Source organism: Acaromyces ingoldii (assembly GCF_003144295.1).
Source record: "Acaromyces ingoldii strain MCA 4198 unplaced genomic scaffold FA10scaffold_4, whole genome shotgun sequence".
NCBI classification, from domain to species: domain Eukaryota; kingdom Fungi; phylum Basidiomycota; class Exobasidiomycetes; order Exobasidiales; family Cryptobasidiaceae; genus Acaromyces; species Acaromyces ingoldii.
Window position 1 is genome coordinate 1,146,059 of NW_020290250.1, and position 15,045 is coordinate 1,161,103.

At 60.4% G+C, this 15,045-nt stretch overlaps 9 protein-coding genes across 9 annotated transcripts; 4 read left to right on the top strand and 5 right to left on the bottom strand.

Annotated features, from left to right (window-relative positions):
* Positions 1-11: 11 nt before the first annotated feature.
* Positions 12-1,190, bottom strand: FA10DRAFT_216040 (hypothetical protein; the record flags this gene model as incomplete). Its single annotated transcript, XM_025518499.1, has 1 exon — positions 12-1,190. A coding segment is annotated over one exon (1,179 nt), but the record flags the coding sequence as incomplete, so codon positions are not given.
* Positions 1,191-1,917: 727 nt separating this feature from the next.
* FA10DRAFT_231965 (GrpE-domain-containing protein) lies at positions 1,918-2,671 on the top strand (the record flags this gene model as incomplete). Its single annotated transcript, XM_025518881.1, has 2 exons — positions 1,918-2,127; positions 2,207-2,671. 2 exons carry the CDS (start codon positions 1,918-1,920, stop codon positions 2,669-2,671), a joined length of 675 nt encoding a protein of 224 aa, XP_025376544.1.
* Positions 2,672-2,773: 102 nt separating this feature from the next.
* Positions 2,774-5,438, bottom strand: FA10DRAFT_302696 (hypothetical protein). Its single transcript, XM_025525158.1, has 4 exons — positions 4,973-5,438; positions 4,397-4,891; positions 4,218-4,334; positions 2,774-4,152 (listed from the first exon to the last, which is right to left on the bottom strand). The coding sequence occupies exons 1-4, from the start codon at positions 5,119-5,121 to the stop codon at positions 2,919-2,921; spliced, it is 1,995 nt and encodes a 664-aa protein (XP_025376545.1). The 5' UTR covers positions 5,122-5,438; the 3' UTR covers positions 2,774-2,918.
* Positions 5,439-5,547: 109 nt separating this feature from the next.
* FA10DRAFT_267921 (MoaE-domain-containing protein) lies at positions 5,548-6,479 on the top strand. The gene is made up of 2 exons (XM_025522100.1): positions 5,548-5,784; positions 5,868-6,479. The coding sequence occupies exons 1-2, from the start codon at positions 5,598-5,600 to the stop codon at positions 6,353-6,355; spliced, it is 675 nt and encodes a 224-aa protein (XP_025376546.1). The 5' UTR covers positions 5,548-5,597; the 3' UTR covers positions 6,356-6,479.
* Positions 6,460-8,248, bottom strand: FA10DRAFT_302698 (hypothetical protein; the record flags this gene model as incomplete). Its single annotated transcript, XM_025525159.1, has 2 exons — positions 6,460-6,957; positions 7,037-8,248. 2 exons carry the CDS (start codon positions 8,246-8,248, stop codon positions 6,508-6,510), a joined length of 1,662 nt encoding a protein of 553 aa, XP_025376547.1. The 3' UTR covers positions 6,460-6,507.
* A 181-nt stretch (positions 8,249-8,429) lies between these two features.
* FA10DRAFT_302699 (Shwachman-Bodian-diamond syndrome protein) lies at positions 8,430-9,316 on the top strand. The gene is made up of 2 exons (XM_025525160.1): positions 8,430-9,077; positions 9,146-9,316. Exons 1-2 carry the CDS (start codon positions 8,445-8,447, stop codon positions 9,278-9,280), a joined length of 768 nt encoding a protein of 255 aa, XP_025376548.1. The 5' UTR covers positions 8,430-8,444; the 3' UTR covers positions 9,281-9,316.
* FA10DRAFT_267924 (DNA primase, large subunit) lies at positions 9,277-11,631 on the bottom strand. Its single transcript, XM_025522101.1, has 4 exons — positions 11,065-11,631; positions 10,808-11,006; positions 9,972-10,742; positions 9,277-9,898 (listed from the first exon to the last, which is right to left on the bottom strand). The coding sequence occupies exons 1-4, from the start codon at positions 11,282-11,284 to the stop codon at positions 9,382-9,384; spliced, it is 1,707 nt and encodes a 568-aa protein (XP_025376549.1). The 5' UTR covers positions 11,285-11,631; the 3' UTR covers positions 9,277-9,381.
* Positions 11,435-13,375, top strand: FA10DRAFT_142655 (Clavaminate synthase-like protein). The gene is made up of 3 exons (XM_025518049.1): positions 11,435-12,717; positions 12,792-13,057; positions 13,131-13,375. The coding sequence occupies exons 1-3, from the start codon at positions 11,484-11,486 to the stop codon at positions 13,155-13,157; spliced, it is 1,527 nt and encodes a 508-aa protein (XP_025376550.1). The 5' UTR covers positions 11,435-11,483; the 3' UTR covers positions 13,158-13,375.
* Positions 13,376-13,965: 590 nt separating this feature from the next.
* FA10DRAFT_224250 (hypothetical protein) lies at positions 13,966-15,012 on the bottom strand (the record flags this gene model as incomplete). Its single annotated transcript, XM_025518602.1, has 2 exons — positions 13,966-14,285; positions 14,403-15,012. Coding segments are annotated over 2 exons (930 nt in total), but the record flags the coding sequence as incomplete, so codon positions are not given.
* Positions 15,013-15,045: the final 33 nt, after the last annotated feature.

Genomic DNA, 15,045 nt, shown 5'->3' on the forward strand with positions numbered 1-15,045 from the left:
TGCTCCTCTCCCTCTCCCACCCCCCACCGTCGAAGGTCGAGGACCTGGACAGCAGGATCCCCTGAACGTGCTGCCTGACCTCTAGCCCAGACGCTTGCCCACTTTTCCAAGCTGGCCTCGACGCTGGGCGGCTCGTCTGACCCCCCGGCGGCGGCCGCCTCGTCTTCCTCGCCCTCGAGTTTGGCGGCATTGAGCCTCATCAAAAACGGCTGCGCATACAGCGCCGTCTCCTCGTCTCCCCGCACGGATCGGGTGGGCATGCCTGCGGACTGCCTCGCCAAGGACCTGGCGAGGCCGCGCATCGAGCGCAGGCTCGCCTCGTCGGTCCGCTTCGTCTCGTCGGACCGGTCGAAGCGCGTGATGAGCAGGCTGGCGACCTTGCCCGAGGACAGCGTGTAGCCCGGCCGCAGCTCGCCGAAGGACGCCGCCGTCGACGAAGAAGATGTTGAAGCCGCGGCGCCATGAGTGAATGCGCTCGCGACGAACCACGCGGGGCTCGGCGAGTCGGGCGACGAACGCCGCGGCGCAAGCGGAGACGGCGGCGGCGCGCTGACGAGCGTCGACGCGCGGGCCAGGTGGATCCGCTCTCCTACGCGAGCAATAATGTCGACGATGGCCGACCGTACCGTCTTTGGAGCGGCAGCGGCATCGGCCGAGGGGCTGGAGGTGGAAGGCGAGGACGAGTGGGGCGATGAGGCAAGGAGAGGGAATTCCAGGAACTCCTCGACGGGAATGTCAAGGAGCCGCGGTGCTGCTGCTGCTGCCTCACTGTTTGGAACGTTGGCGAGCGAGGGGAAGAGGGCGGCCGTGTGTGCGAGATCGGCCAGGAGCTGGCCAAAGAGCTCGTTTCTCGCCACAAAATCTGTCTCGCAGTTGAGTTCCACGAGGCCCGCCTGGGCCAATGGCGTAAACTGGGCGGGCGCCTTGGCCTCGCCCGAGTAGTTTGGCGCGCCATCGCTGAGGACGCACACGCCCATGGCACCCTCCTTTGCCTGTCGGTCGGCCACCTTCTCCGCCTTTTTGGCACCGCTGGCCCGTCGATCGGACTCGAGCCACGCCACGGCGGCTTGCACGTCCTCGGACGCGGCGTCAGAGGGCCAGGTGGCCGTCAGTGCCTCGCGGGCCTTGATCATGGAGGTGCCCGGGACGAGCTTGCGGAGCTGCGCAATCGAGCCAATGGCAGGCTTTCGCTGCGCTTCATGGCGCACAATGCTCGTATGAAGCGGCCGCAACCTCGTGACAAGCCTCAATGATCGCGCCAACTGGCGGCCGCCCATGGTGTTCATCTTGCTTTGGTGAGCTTGAGGTGAAAGAATGACTTCTTCTCCTTGGATCTTCTCAAGCCCGGCGAAAAAGGAAAAATAAATCACGGGAAAAGCCCGTGCGTGGATCGACACGTGGTATCACCACTGATGGCGATGGCGATGGCCACCATTGCGAGGGTGGGCATTCTATTCCTTTGGACAACAACGCAACCCCAGAGGCGATCGCGGTGAGCGGCTGCTACCCTCGTCTCAAGCCAAAGAATACCCGTCGCGGCCATGCGCCGTCAAGGCCTCTTGGCACAGCCCACGTGACCGTTGCAATTTTGCGCCTCCTTCGCCTTTGGAAGGCCTGCATTCTTCTTTTTCTTCCACGAAAGGTCCACCCGACGCCACTCTCTCCGCAAGGCCCACTTACACTGCCCTGCGCTCCGTGTTGCTTTGCATGATCATCCACAACCACGCCACGACGATGCAGTACACGCGCAACCTGGCCCGCCAGCTCCTGCGCGAGGCCTCGACGTCCGCCACCGCGCCCTCGTCGCGACTGCTTGCTGCTCGCTCCTTGCTCCACTCGTCGTCAGCATCATCATCATCATCAGCATCACCGACGGTCATGACCGGCGCAGCGGCGGCGGCTGGTGCTCGTGGCTCGATGGCACGGCCATTCTCGACGAGCGGGATCCTCCGCGAGACGAAGAAGGAGGCCGAGGCGGAGAAGACAAAGGAGAAGGAGACAGAGGCGGCAGGCGAGGCGATGGGCGCCGGCGCCTCGGGCAGTGAGGGTGGAGGAGCCAGCGGTGCGGCCCAAGAAGAGCTGCAAAAGCAGCTCAAGGAAAAGGACGCAAAGATCAAGGAGCTTACCGTGAGTCTTTCCATCAACAAGGAGTATGTATGCACAAAAAAAAAAGAGGGACTGACGCGATGGCAAATGTGCGACACAGGATGCCGTCCTGTACGGAAAGGCCGACATGCAGAACCTCCAGCGGAGATCCGCCGAGGAAAAGGCGCAGGCGTCCGACTATGCCATCACAAAGTTTGCACGGGACCTGACGTCGTCGCTCGACATTCTCGCGCTTGCGCTCAGGTCGGTCCCTGAGAACCTGCGCGCAGCGCCAAAGGACGGCGAGGCGGCGGGGCCCGAGGACGCGCGAAAGGCCGTCGCCGAGCTCTACGGCGGTGTCGAGCTCACGTCCAAGAGCATCCTCGACATGCTCAAGATGCACGGCGTGACGCAGTTTGACCCCACGGGCGAGAAGTTCAACCCGCTGGAGCACGAGGCGCTGTACCAGGCGCCCGTCCCTGGAAAGGAGCCAGGCACCGTCCTCGAGTGCAGCAAGGCTGGCTTCAAGATCAAGGACCGGATCCTCCGAGCAGCCCAGGTCGGCGTTGTCCAAGAGGCATCATAGGATAGAGCATTGCTTCCACATGGATGTTTCTTCCTCTTTCCTCTTCCCCTCTCGTTCTCTCTTTCTCTCCTCCTGTCCTCTCCGCAATGTAAATGTAGAAGTAGCATGTATGCGCACAAGGACCACAAGGTCGTATATACAAGCATAAAACCCAATCACTACTCATTTCCTCTTCGTTGCACAAACGTTTCCTTTTCTTCTCTTCTTCTCCTTCTCTCTCGCGATTCCCCTGCAAGCAAGCGCTTCATTACTCGAAGCGGACCTTGGAGCCGCCGGGCGTGGCGGGCCCTCCGTCTTGTTCACCAGCAGTCGCATCGCCGACGCCGTTGAGCGGCCGGCCCGAAGCGCCAGGAGCCTGAGCCAGGAGTCTGCTGACGCGCTTCTGCTCCTCGTCCCTCGCCTCCTTTCTCTCGGCCAACATCTCGCGCCGGAGCGCGTCCTGGAGCTGCGCGCCCCATGAGCCCGGTCCGTCTCCTCCTGCGTGATGCGCCGTACTCGGGACATGCGCCGGTTTCGGCATCGTAGGCGTCGACGGCGCCTCCCCTCCTTGCTGCTGCTGCTGCTGCTGCTGCTGCTGCTGCTGCTGCGAGGGCGTCGACGGCGCAGCAGACCGCTCCTCAATGGCTGAGGTCCGCTTGGCATTCTGGGGCGCACTAATGACGCTCCCGCGCTGCCGCACGAGCATCTGGTGCTTGTTCTCCTTTCTCCAGAAGCTGTCCTTGCGCCAAAAGAGGACGACATGGCCGAGGCCCACCCAGGCGGACCAGAGCGGGTTCCACACCTCGCGCTCGAGCGCTCCTTCTGGGTGGCCAGGCTTGCCTTCGCTCGTCTGCGGCGGGCTCACGTCGCGCGACGAGGTGGGCCGCGAAGTGAAGGAGACGGTGCGGCGCGCCGACAGCGACGTCGTACGGCGAACGACGTTGGGACCGAGCTTGGCAATGGGAATGGTGACGCCGTGTGCAAGCACGCTCGAAAAGACGATGAAGAGGACAACGGGCGTGTAGAGGGCCCGGAGGCGGTCCCTGCTGCCGTCATTGGGAATCTCGCGCAAGGCGACTTCGATGTAAAAGACGGCACCAACGCCGATGGGTCCAAAGTGGCCGGCAAAGAGCGCCTCCTTGAAATTGGTGATGGCTGGGATGAACCTGGAGAGAGCCACGACCCAGGGCAGCCTGCGGACAAGCAGGACGAGGAGGCCGAGGACGACGATGCGCCAGGGCGCGATGCCGAGGGCCGAGTCGGCCGAGTTGTAGGCGTCCCAGGGGATGATTGCGCCAATGTAGATGAAGACGGCCGTGTTGAGGAGCGAGTCGAGAATGTCCTGGAACGAGTCCTCCTCCTCGACCTGGGTGCGGACGCGGTACCAGTCTTTCCAGGTAAAGGCGTTGCCGGCGACAAAGCACGAGAGAATGTCGTCGGAGTTGAAGAGGCCGGTGGTGCCAAGGGTGAAGAGGGCAAGCCCAAAGCCATAGGCGAAGAAGCTGCAGGGAGGAGATAACGAACACAGTCAGATGTGGACCGAAGTATGGCGTCATTATCAACTCACTTGTCGCGATCGACGTAGCCCCTCGTCTCGGCCCACTTGAGCGTCTTGTGGGCCAGGACACCGACCAGGGCACCGTACACGCACGAGAGCAGGATCTTGAAGATGACGACGGCGTATCTGCGATGGATCCTCGTCAGCTTCTGGGTGCTGCTTCATGCCAAAAGTCTTACTTCACTCACACCCAGCGCCCGATCTCGGTGCCAGCGCTCGTGCCTGCGTCTTCGCCATTGCGGTAGAGGAGGTAGAGGGCGAGATAGAGAAAGGGAAACCCAAGGCCGTCGTTGGCGCCACTCTCTGCGAGAATGATGTTCTTGAGATTGGCGGGCACATACTTGTCGGCAAAGCGGCCCTTTGTGATGCTGTTGGCCAGCACCGGGTCCGTCGGCGTGATGGCCGCAGCGATGCAGAGGCCCTCGAGAAAGGTGATGGAGGGGATCAGGCCCCAGATGAGGAGGCCACACACGAGCCATGCCGTCGTCATGATGGGCAGCAGCAGCACGGTGAGCGAAAGAGCCTCCTTGCGGAGGTAGGCCATGGGGAGCGATATGCCGGTGAAGAGGACTTGGACACCGACGACGAGGCGCGTAAGCTCGTAGGTGACGTAGTTCGTGTCGTCGTAGCTTCCCCACGAGCGCGGGTCGACCCAGCCCAGGACATAGGGGCCCGCAATGATGCTGTAGGGGACGAATTTCTCGCATCAGCATCAATCTTTCTTTCCTTCTTGCTACAACCACTATGACCGGGCAGGGACTCACCCGACGGTGACGGCAATGAGGGGCTCGCTCATGTAGAGGCGGTCCTTGGCCACATAGCTAAAGAGGCCGTAGATGACAATGAAGCCACCGAGGACCGAGTAGGCCTTGGAGACGTCGCTCACGTCCGTGTAGACGACGTCGGAGGGCATCTCTTCTCGATGACCAGGGGGAATTGCAGCTCTTCTTTTCGAGAAGAAGGAACAGGCAAATGTTATTGGCGAGGGACCAACGAGGCGTTGGTGAGGCTGCAGCCGATGGCGATCATTCGTAGCGGCAAGGGGTGCAGGTTGAAAAGCGGCAGAAACACACGCGAGATGGGGGGACGGGATACGTCGACCCGCTGTAGATGTCGATTCGGTAGAAGTGGTCAAGAGCAAACGAAGCAGGGTGGCAGGCTTGATCAAGATCTCGAGAGATGTGAGAAAGAGAAGATTTCCTTGGTCCCTTCGGCGGCGCCGTAATAAATTGAAAAAACAAAGAGGGGGGGAGCGATTTCAAATTGAGCGAGCACCCTTACTTAGCTTCCCTCCACTCTTGGCGACCTTTTTTTTTTTTTGTTGAACTTGCACCCCACTTGCCTCTCTGCCCCGATCTTGCCTCCTCGGTGGCTGAAGAAGGACACACGATGAAGAAAAAGAGCTCGACAGGAGGCGAGGCGTCGCACAAGGCGTCCGTCTCGCTTCCGGACGGCCTCGGCAGCGCGGCGCTGACGTTTGACTCGCTCGACGAGAGGGCGGCGCTGCGCTTCGTCGGGCACGCGAGCGCGGGCGCCTCGGTCCTCTTTGTCGGCACCACGCGCGACAACTTCCAGGGTGCGTGTCCTCCGTCTTCGCTGAATGAATTTGGAGCAGACAAGGAGCGTGCGTGCAGGGTGGTAGGCTGACTGGTGATGCAGGCAAAGAAGTCGTCAAGCTCGAGTACGAGGCATACAGCGAGCTGGCCATCAAGACGCTCCAGCGCATCGTCGAGCTCGCCTGCCACGCCGCCGGTCCCTGGCCGCTCTCGCAGCCGCTCGCCAGCTTCAGTAGCAGAGGCAGCACTGACAACAAGATGGAAGGACAGAGCACCGAGAGCAAGAAGGAAGAGCAAGAAAGCGAAAGGAAGACGGAAGGGCAAGCGGGCAAGCAGCCTGCCTCGCGGCGCGTCTACATAGCCCACCGGCTCGGAAACGTGCCCGTGGAGCAGGCCTCGATCCTCGTCGCCGTCAGCAGCCCGCACCGGCGCGAGGCATTCGAAGTGGCCGAGTGGGCGCTCGAGCTCGTCAAGCGCGAGGCGCAGATCTGGAAAAAGGAGGTGTACAAGGGTGACGCTGATGCGAGCCAGTGGAAGAGCAATGCGGCCGATACGGCGGCAAGAGCAGCAGCAGCAGACAAGCTGCCGTAGACGACGATGCTTTCGGTCCCTTGTGCCATCGAAAAAGCAGGAGGAGAAGGAAGAGGAAGTGTGGGAAACCAAACAAGAAGATACCCACTGTATATACTTTTATAAGACAGGACATGCATGGAGATAATTATTCCCTCTGTGTGATAGTGATGCTACAAAAAGGAGATGCCGATGCCCAGCTGGATGCCCTTGCGGTGGCCATCGCCCTTTCTCGCCGTCAGTGGCAAGCCAGCATTGAGCTCGACCCTAAGCCCGCTCTGCATGTACAGCAGCCCAAGCCCAAACGACGACGATGGCTGGCCGAGCTCGCGCCAGGCTGTCCCTTTTTCGCGGCCGTGGACTTGTGCCAGCTGTCCGGCGTTGAGAAAGGTGTGAATCTTGAGTGGCCAGTGGGGCCGCGTGGGGATGGGAGCCAGGAGCGAGGCACCGACGGCCCAAAAGGCGTCGCCGCCCAGCGAGTCGGCGCCGTCGCGGGGGCCCAGTCCGTTGTAGCGGAACATGCGCAGCGACACGGGCCCGCCGAGCTGGAAGCGATCCGAGAAGCGCGGCGCGAGGCCGTTGAGCGTCGTCAGTGCGCCGCCGCGAGCCGAGAGCGAGGCAGCCTTTTGTGTTGAACTAGTCAGTTCAGTTCCGATCGCCTGCAAGCAGTCTCACTTGCGAAGAGGAGACGTGAGAACTCACCCAGCCGCGTCCAAATGCGCGCGACACTTGGCCCTCGCCCTCGACCTTGTAGTGGCTCGCGTCGCCGCCCAGGCCGGCGTACTCCTGATAGAGGCGCAGCAGCCTGCCCTCGGTCGCCATGAAGGGATCGTCGCGCGTATCGGACGTCACCGTGTGCGACACGGCCGACTTGACCGTGTGTCCTGCGAGCCGGCGCATGCTCATGGACGCCGTGGGGAGCAGGCGACCGACGTGACGGTGCTGCACCTCGTACGCCAGCTCGTGCAGCCCCAATGTGCCCGCATTGACGCTGAGGGCTGCGCGCACACCTCGCAGGCCCTCGACGCAGCTCGCATACGACGTCAGGTCGCGGTCCTGCGCAAAGGCGCTCAGCGAGACCGAGTGGTCAGGCGAGGCAAAGAGGGGCGAGACGAGGGCGAGGGCAAACGACTTGCGCGTCTTTGTCCCAATCGACGCGCTGCCCTCGAGGCTCTCTGCGCCGCCCAGCACGTTTCGCAGCCGGCCTTGCACCACGCCGTTGCCCTCGCCGTTGCCCACCTCGGTGCTCGTCTTGAGAAAGAAACGGCCCTTTTCCTGGCACCGCAGCACCACATCGACGTCCTCGGCCGACGAAGACGACGACGATGAGGGCGAGGCAGCGGGGGCAAGCTGGGCAGCAATGTCGGAAAAGAGGTCAAAGGAGGTAAGGTCCTGGCCGAGCGAATTCGTCAGCGCCAGGATGGCCGGGATCGAGGTTGGCTGACCAGGAAGCGTGTGGTGGAGCCGGTGCGAGTACAGAAGCCGATGCAGCGGATTATCAGGCTTGAGTGTCCCATCGAGGTACGGCCGACAGAGGCCCGACAGGAACGACGGCCGGAGATTCTTGGCGCCCTCTATCCGGATCGCGGCCAGCCGCAGAGGGACCGCCGCTGCTTCGTATGGGTTGCCCGATTCCAACGCTATTTGCGCTCGGTCGAGGTTGTGCATGAACGGCGGCGGGACTGGCGGCTCAGCGTCCAGCGTCGCTTTCCGGGCCTCATCCTCCAGCTTGCTCCTTTCTACTTCCTCGTCCTCGTCCCCGTCCCTCTTCATCACCTTCTTCTTCTTCCTTCCTGCCGCCTGTGCCTGTGCGTGGCGCTCAGCGGCCTCAGCAAAGGCCTCTGCCTCTTCTGCTTTTCTCTGCGCCTTGCTCTCGGCCTCCTTCCCCCGCTTTGTCTGTCTCTGAAACTCCATCCTCGTCGTCTTGTCTCTCTCCTCCCCTCGTCTTGAGACTACCTACAGTACTTCTCGAGAGGCGCGCAAGCTTCCTCGCGCGCTGAGCCACACGTGCGGGAAATCTAGATTTTTTTAATTTTTTTGGAGGAGACTTGTCGTCCCAAGGTGGAGAAGGAAGAAGCGAGCGTCCACTTCCGCACACACACGCACAACCATGCCGATCAACCAGCCGTCGAACCAGATCAAGCTGACAAACGTGTCGGTCGTGCGGCTGCGCAAGGGTGGCAAGCGGTTCGAGGTGGCGTGCTACAAGAATAAAGTGCTGGACTGGCGCAACGGCAGCGAGCCGGACCTGGACGAGGTGGTGCAGATTGAAAATGTGTTTCTGAACGTGTCCAAGGGCACCGTGGCGCCCAAGGAGGACCTCAAGCGGGCGTTTGGCGAGGACAAGAGCATGCACGACATTCTCGTCGAGGTGCTCAAGCGTGGCGAGCTGCAAGTGGGCGAAAAGGAGCGCTCCCACGAGATTGGCGCTGCGTGGCGCGAGATTGCGACGCTCGTCAGCGAAAAGTGCGTCGACCCCGCCTCGCAGCGCCCTTACACCGTCGGCATCATCGAAAAGGCCATGCACGACATCCACTTTGGCGTCAAGCAGAACAAGTCGGCAAAGTCGCAGGCCCTCGATGTCATTCGCCAGCTCCAGGCCAGCAAGACGATTCCCATTGAGCGGGCCAGGATGCGCGTGAGGGTGACGATGCCGACAAAGGACGGAAAGCGGATCAAGGAAAAGGTGCAGGAGCTCGTCGACAAGGTCGAGGACGACGACTGGGTAGACGAGTGGGAGCTGGTGAGTCTGGTCTGCCAGCTGCCTCATGCAGGAACAACGAGAGCTGATGCCATCTTTTTGTGCAAAAGGTCGCCGTCATGGACCCCGGCTCGCTGCGCGTCATCAACGAGCTTCTCGAGAGCGAGACAAAAGGCAGAGGCAAAGTAGAGGTGCTCAACTTTGCCAGTGTAGGGGACGACGCGGGCGACGAGATGCTCGAGTGAGAGTGCACGAATAGAATGATAGATTACAAGAGAGAGAGAGCGCATGAAGGAACGGACAAACGAGAGGTTGCTGCAGCAGAGTGGTCGGTGAGAGTCATCGTTCATGTGTCGACGGCCATGGCGTCGTCTTCGGCTTTTTGAGCCTCCTGGAGCAGCAGATCCATGTCTTCATCGTCGCCATCGTCTTCGATGTCGATTTGAGCAGCTGCTGAGGTCCTCTTGCTCGATGCCGAGGCGGTTCGATCCGTGGTCGACTCGTCCTTTTCATCATCGTTGCCGCCGCCGCCGCTGCTAGCTGAGGTCGATGATGACTTGGCATCCTTGACAAGCGACCAGCTCCGCTCAAAGTATCGGTTTGGGTGGCTCACGCTCTCGCCCTCGCCCAGGCCGTCGCCCTTCTTGACGCCCTGCTTGCGGTGGGTGATCTCAAACAGCCTCGTGCAGCCGACGTGGTAATGGCCACTCTTGACGGCCTGCAGGATCTCCGACTGTTCTGCAAAGTTGAGCCCGTACTGGCTGATGAGGGCCGACGACAGATTGGCGGGTGAGAAGTGGCGAAAGGGACAGCCATGGTTGTCCTGCGGACCTGGCTGGTCCTGGGTAATGATGTTGATGCAGCTGAAAGAAGAAGACAGCGGCATCGGGATCAGCGCTTGGGGGAGCAGGAAGCATCAAGCAGGGGCGCACTTACTTCTTGGCTGGAAAGTTGATCCGCTTGCCCTCGAGACCGTAGCCGTAGCGGATGTTGTACTTGTACTCCTTGTTGAACTTGTCGTCGGACATGCCCCGGAACGACCGCCTCCAGAAGAGGAGCGCCTCTTCGACGGGCAGGCCAACGTCCTTGAGGAAGGAGTTGTACTGCAGCCTGCCGTAATGTCGGAGGTGACCCTTGTCCTGGAGCGTCTCGTGGAGATTGCGCATGCACATGGGTGCGTGGCGCTTCACAAGCGCATCCACCATGTCGGCAGTGACATGGCCTCCGTCGACGCCCGTGATCGCCGATGTGGACAGGTCGGAGGACACACCAGCGAGGAAGCCCATGGAGAGGTGGGAGAGGACGGGCAGGAGACGGTCGTCCTCGTCGAGTCGAGGCAGGGCGCGGGCCGTCATCTCGAGCTCCTTGATCAGCCTCGACTGGAATTCGGCCACGACGAGGCTGGACTGCTCCCTCATCGGCACCCAGGCCGTGCCGCCCTGCAGAAACACCCTCCGCTTCTCGACGAGATCGGCGACTCTCGTCCAGTGCACTTTGAAGAAGCTCTCGCTGTCAAACGTGGAGTAGAGCCAGGGTGTGGCGGCGAGCAGCGACTCCTTGTTGCTCATCTTTTCCTCTTGGCTGACCGACTTCCACTCGAATTGCAGTGTCTGCAGGAACCTCTCCCTCTCCTGCGCATCATCCGACTCGAAGCGCAGTCTGAAGAGCGTCGTCTCCGCCTTGACAAAGCGTCTTCTCAGGTCCTCGCTGTGAGACTTTCGATAAGCATCCATGATGAAAAGAGGGAAAGGCACTCGCGGCACTGCACTCACGTCCTGCAAAAGGCCAGCCGCAGAACAAAGTGGCTGACATGATCCTTCATCCGCTCCCCTTCGAGGTCGACGCCACCCCGCATCAAGCCCGCCGTTGTCGCGCTCAAAGGAAGGTACTTTTTGCTCTGAGCATTGACAAGATCCTTGAGCTCAGCGTAGGACCGGTTGCGCGCATGCGACGATTCAATCTCGGCCAGGACTGCATTCTCCATTCAGTCAGCTAATCCCAGAGCAGAGTGATAGGAGTCACTTCTCACCCCTCAACCGATCGATGGCCCACGTCTCAAACTGCTCAATGGTGATCTCATGGATGGGCGGCTTGTCGTAAAAGTTGAGCCGATAGGGAAACCGACGGGGACCCTTTGTCGCATGGCGATCCACCAGTCCACCTCCCGCCTTGACGGCCGGGCTGCCCAATTTGGCTGCCCTCTCAATCGCCGATGGCTTTCTATCAGAAGGCGGGGCCGTCCGAAACATGGCAGCTGTCTCGAAGTATTGTCGTACAGCGACGATGGGTGCGTAAAAAGAAGAAGGGCTAGGGAAAGTGTTACTTCGAGACTTTCGACGCGCTCTCGGAGCTCTACGCGCGCGTCGCGCGCCTCGGCCGATCAGGGCCAGAATTTTATTTTTTGGGCTGATTCCACCTCTGCTTCCTAGCGCAGATGCTTCCCTCTCCATGACGACCGAGACGGCGTATGTCGAGCATGCCGTCAGAATCATCGCAGATCATGGTCTCGATGACTTCAGCTCGCTACCCGACAGCCTTCAGTCCTGCTTCACGCGCTCCCTCCAGCTCATCGAGAAGGCCTGTAGCAGCAGCAGCAGCAGCGGCAGCGACGTCATGGTCGATCTCGAACAGGTAATCACTACCTGCCAAGCTGTCGTCGAACGATGCACCGAGCACTTTCACAGCATTCATCACAGCCAGGTGACACGCGCTTGGCGTCGGCTCTACGTCGACTGCTGCCTACTTCACGGACTCGCTGCGCTGAGCCTGAGCTCCGGCCCCGCCACCGTCAACGATGGAGCGAAAATTTCAATGTCCAAAGACGCCATCAAAGCCCTAGACACGGCGCTCATCGTGACCAGCGCACCCGGTCCAAGCCGATACGAGCTGGTTCAAGACATCGTCGGTGCCCTGCAAGAAGTCTACATCAAGCACAGCAAAGGGTTAGGACCCTCGTTGCTGAAAGCATCGCCTTCGTCTTCACCGGCCTTCGCGACGCCTTCAGTGAATAAAGACGCTGCAAATAGGCACATTGGGATGGAGAAGGAGAAACAGAAAACGTTCTGCCGAGCCACGCGAAAGATCAAGGAACTAGACGACATACCTGGTCTGGAGGACTACCATCGGCATTACATCGACCAACCCTTTGTTGTCCGCCGCTTCGCCCAGGATTGGCCTGCGTTGGATCCATTCTTCGAGGACGAGGACCAGGCGGCGACAGCGCTGCACGACTCAGTCCATGACGGATCAGGTGCACGTGGACTGCAGAAATGGCAAAGCAGGCAGTACCTGCTCGAGCGGACGGGCCCTTGTCGAGTCGTGCCCGTTGAGATCGGGAAAGAGTACACCCATGAGAGATGGCGCCAGTCGATCGTTCCGTGGGAAGACTTTCTCTCAAAGGCAGGGTGGTCTTCAAGAAGCACGGAGCAGCAAGAAGAAGGCGCAGAAGATGAGACCTTCTACCTGGCTCAGCATGACGTTTTCAACCAGTTTGATCGGTTACGCCGCGACGTTCTGGTGCCCGATATTGTCTACTCGTGCCCACCCGCTCCAGACGGTCTTGCAACACCCTATGTCCCCCCTTTGGACGAAGAGACAGGCGAGGGATACATCATGAGCGCCTGGATCGGTCCAGCACAGACGACCAGTCCGGCACACACTGACCCCTACTACAACGCCTATGGTGAGTGACTACTTCTTCCGATCTCCCGTCCTTCCTTGCTTCTGATTCGAAGCCCCGCTTGTTCGATCCCACAGTCCAAGTCGTCGGTCAGAAGCTCGTCTGGATCGCCCCTCCAGAATCCAACGAGCAGGGTGGCATGTACCTCTCCTCGACCGAGGGGCTAGGAAATACGTCACAGTTCCCCATTTTCTCACCTGACTCCAGCGACACCAAAGAAGGGGACAGGTACGAGCTCTTCCACAAGCTCGTTGAACCTAAGGCGCGCACCGCAGTTCTGGGCCCTGGTGACATGCTTGTCCTTCCCCCAGGTTGGTACCACGCCATGAAGAGCCTCTCTCGCGTGAGTCTCTTCTTCTTCCTACCTATAGGCTCCTTGGCAACACGACTAACAATTGGCAACGGCCACTCCACAGAGCTTCTCCGTCTCGTTCTGGTACTAAAAGGGCGATGCAGTCAAATCACGAAGAGGACCAAGAAGACTGAGCAAATGTGTCTGTGTGACTATATGCGATTGAGTCTGTAGCTTGGCCATCTTTTTTTCTCTTCTGACAAATGGAAACAAATGGTGGTTTGACCTTTTTACAGGCAAGAGGGAAGAAAGAGAAGAGGATTCTTGGAAGGAAAGATAGTTGACATTAGACGAGACTAGGAAGGGGATAAGAAGAAACGAGAGGGGAAAGAGACGGGGAGAGAGGGGAATGAGCAAGGAAAAGGAGGCGAACGTTTTGACGGACTGGCCGACTTTTGAGAAAGGGGGGCGTTGGAAAAGGCATAGCTCTAACGAGTTCTTGCTCGCCTAGTGGTGTCGAGGTCAATGTTGAGAGGCGAGGTTCCCCATGTTGCAGCAGAGTCGGAAATTCTTCAGTGTGTCGCCAATCAAGACGTGGTATACTCCATCGCCATGCCTCCGTTGCTGTGTTGTTGCTGCTGCTGCTGCTGCTGCTGCTGCTGCTGATGTAATTGCGAGGAGCCTGCTCCGTTGGCAACTCCTGCCAGACCCTGCATGTTTTGTGCCTGAGCCTGAGCCTGAGCTTGCGCCTGAGCCTGCGCCTGAGCCTGCGCCTGAGCCTGCGCCACTTGCATCTGCTGCATCGTCGTCGGATCCATGGGGGGAGCATTCATGGGTGCGCCCTGAGGGAACCCGTAAGCGCCAGCATTGGCATAGCCGTAGGGTGCCATGTTGAACATTTGAGGGGCCACATTGCCGTAGCCGCTCAGGTGGACGCCTTGACGAAGGGCACCCAGCATTGCGCTCTCGTTTCGGTCCTTGCCCCAGCCGCACTTGATGGGCCTTCCGCAGGCGATGTGACCAGCGAGGTTGACAATCGCATTGGCCGCGTTCTCGTGCGTGTCGAGCATGATGAAGGCGAAACCGCGCTCGGACTGCATGCGCACCTCTCGCACGAAGCCGTACTGCGAAAAGAGGGGCACGAGGTCATTCTGCGTCGCAAAGGGAGGGATGTTGCCCACGTAGACGGTCGTATTGGACGGTGAAGATCCGTTGACGGCTTGCTCGTACGTAATGGGTGTGCCGGACGCCACGCCACCGGTAGGTGGCATGCTCGTGCCTGCGCCAACGCCGAGAGCACCCATGCCACCGAGGGCTTGTGCCACGGCCATCGAGCGGGCAGGCGCAAAGACTGGCTGCTGCTGTGCGCCCAAGAGGCCCATGTTGGCCATACCACCGCCAGCGCCGCCCATGCCGGGCATGCCTCCCACGCTCCCCGGTGGGTTCTTTTGGTTGGCCCAGTTGACGCGAATCGCACGGGAGCCGAGCCACTCGCCATTCATTGTGGCGATGCTCTGCTCTGCATCTGCCTTGTCCCTGAATGCGATGAAGCCGTACCCGCGCGACTTGCCCGAGTTTGCGTCCCACATGACCCGGACCTCTGCCAGGCTTGGGAACGACTGGAAGGCCTGGCGGAGCGTGGCGTCGGTAATCTCAGGAGAAAGATCGCCGACAAAGACGTGGTACTGGCCGTTGGAAGTGTCGCGGACGCCATACTGCCCGACCTGGGCACCAACGTGGCCATTGCTACCGCCACCACCGCCAGTGGCCCAGTCGACCTTGATCTCCGACTCGAGAATCTTGCGTCCGTGGAGTGACGCAATGGCATTCTCGGCCGCTCGAAGGTCTGCGTACTCGACGAAACCGTAGTTGAAGCCGCCGTGCTGCAGATTCCGATCGGGAACAATCTTGACGTGGACGACCTGGCCACAGACGCTGAAGATTTCCTTGATCATGAGCTCGTTGACCTGCGGGCTCAAGCCTCCCACGTAGAGGTATGCACGACGGCCGGCCTCGCCGGCACCGGGCGTGGCGGGGCC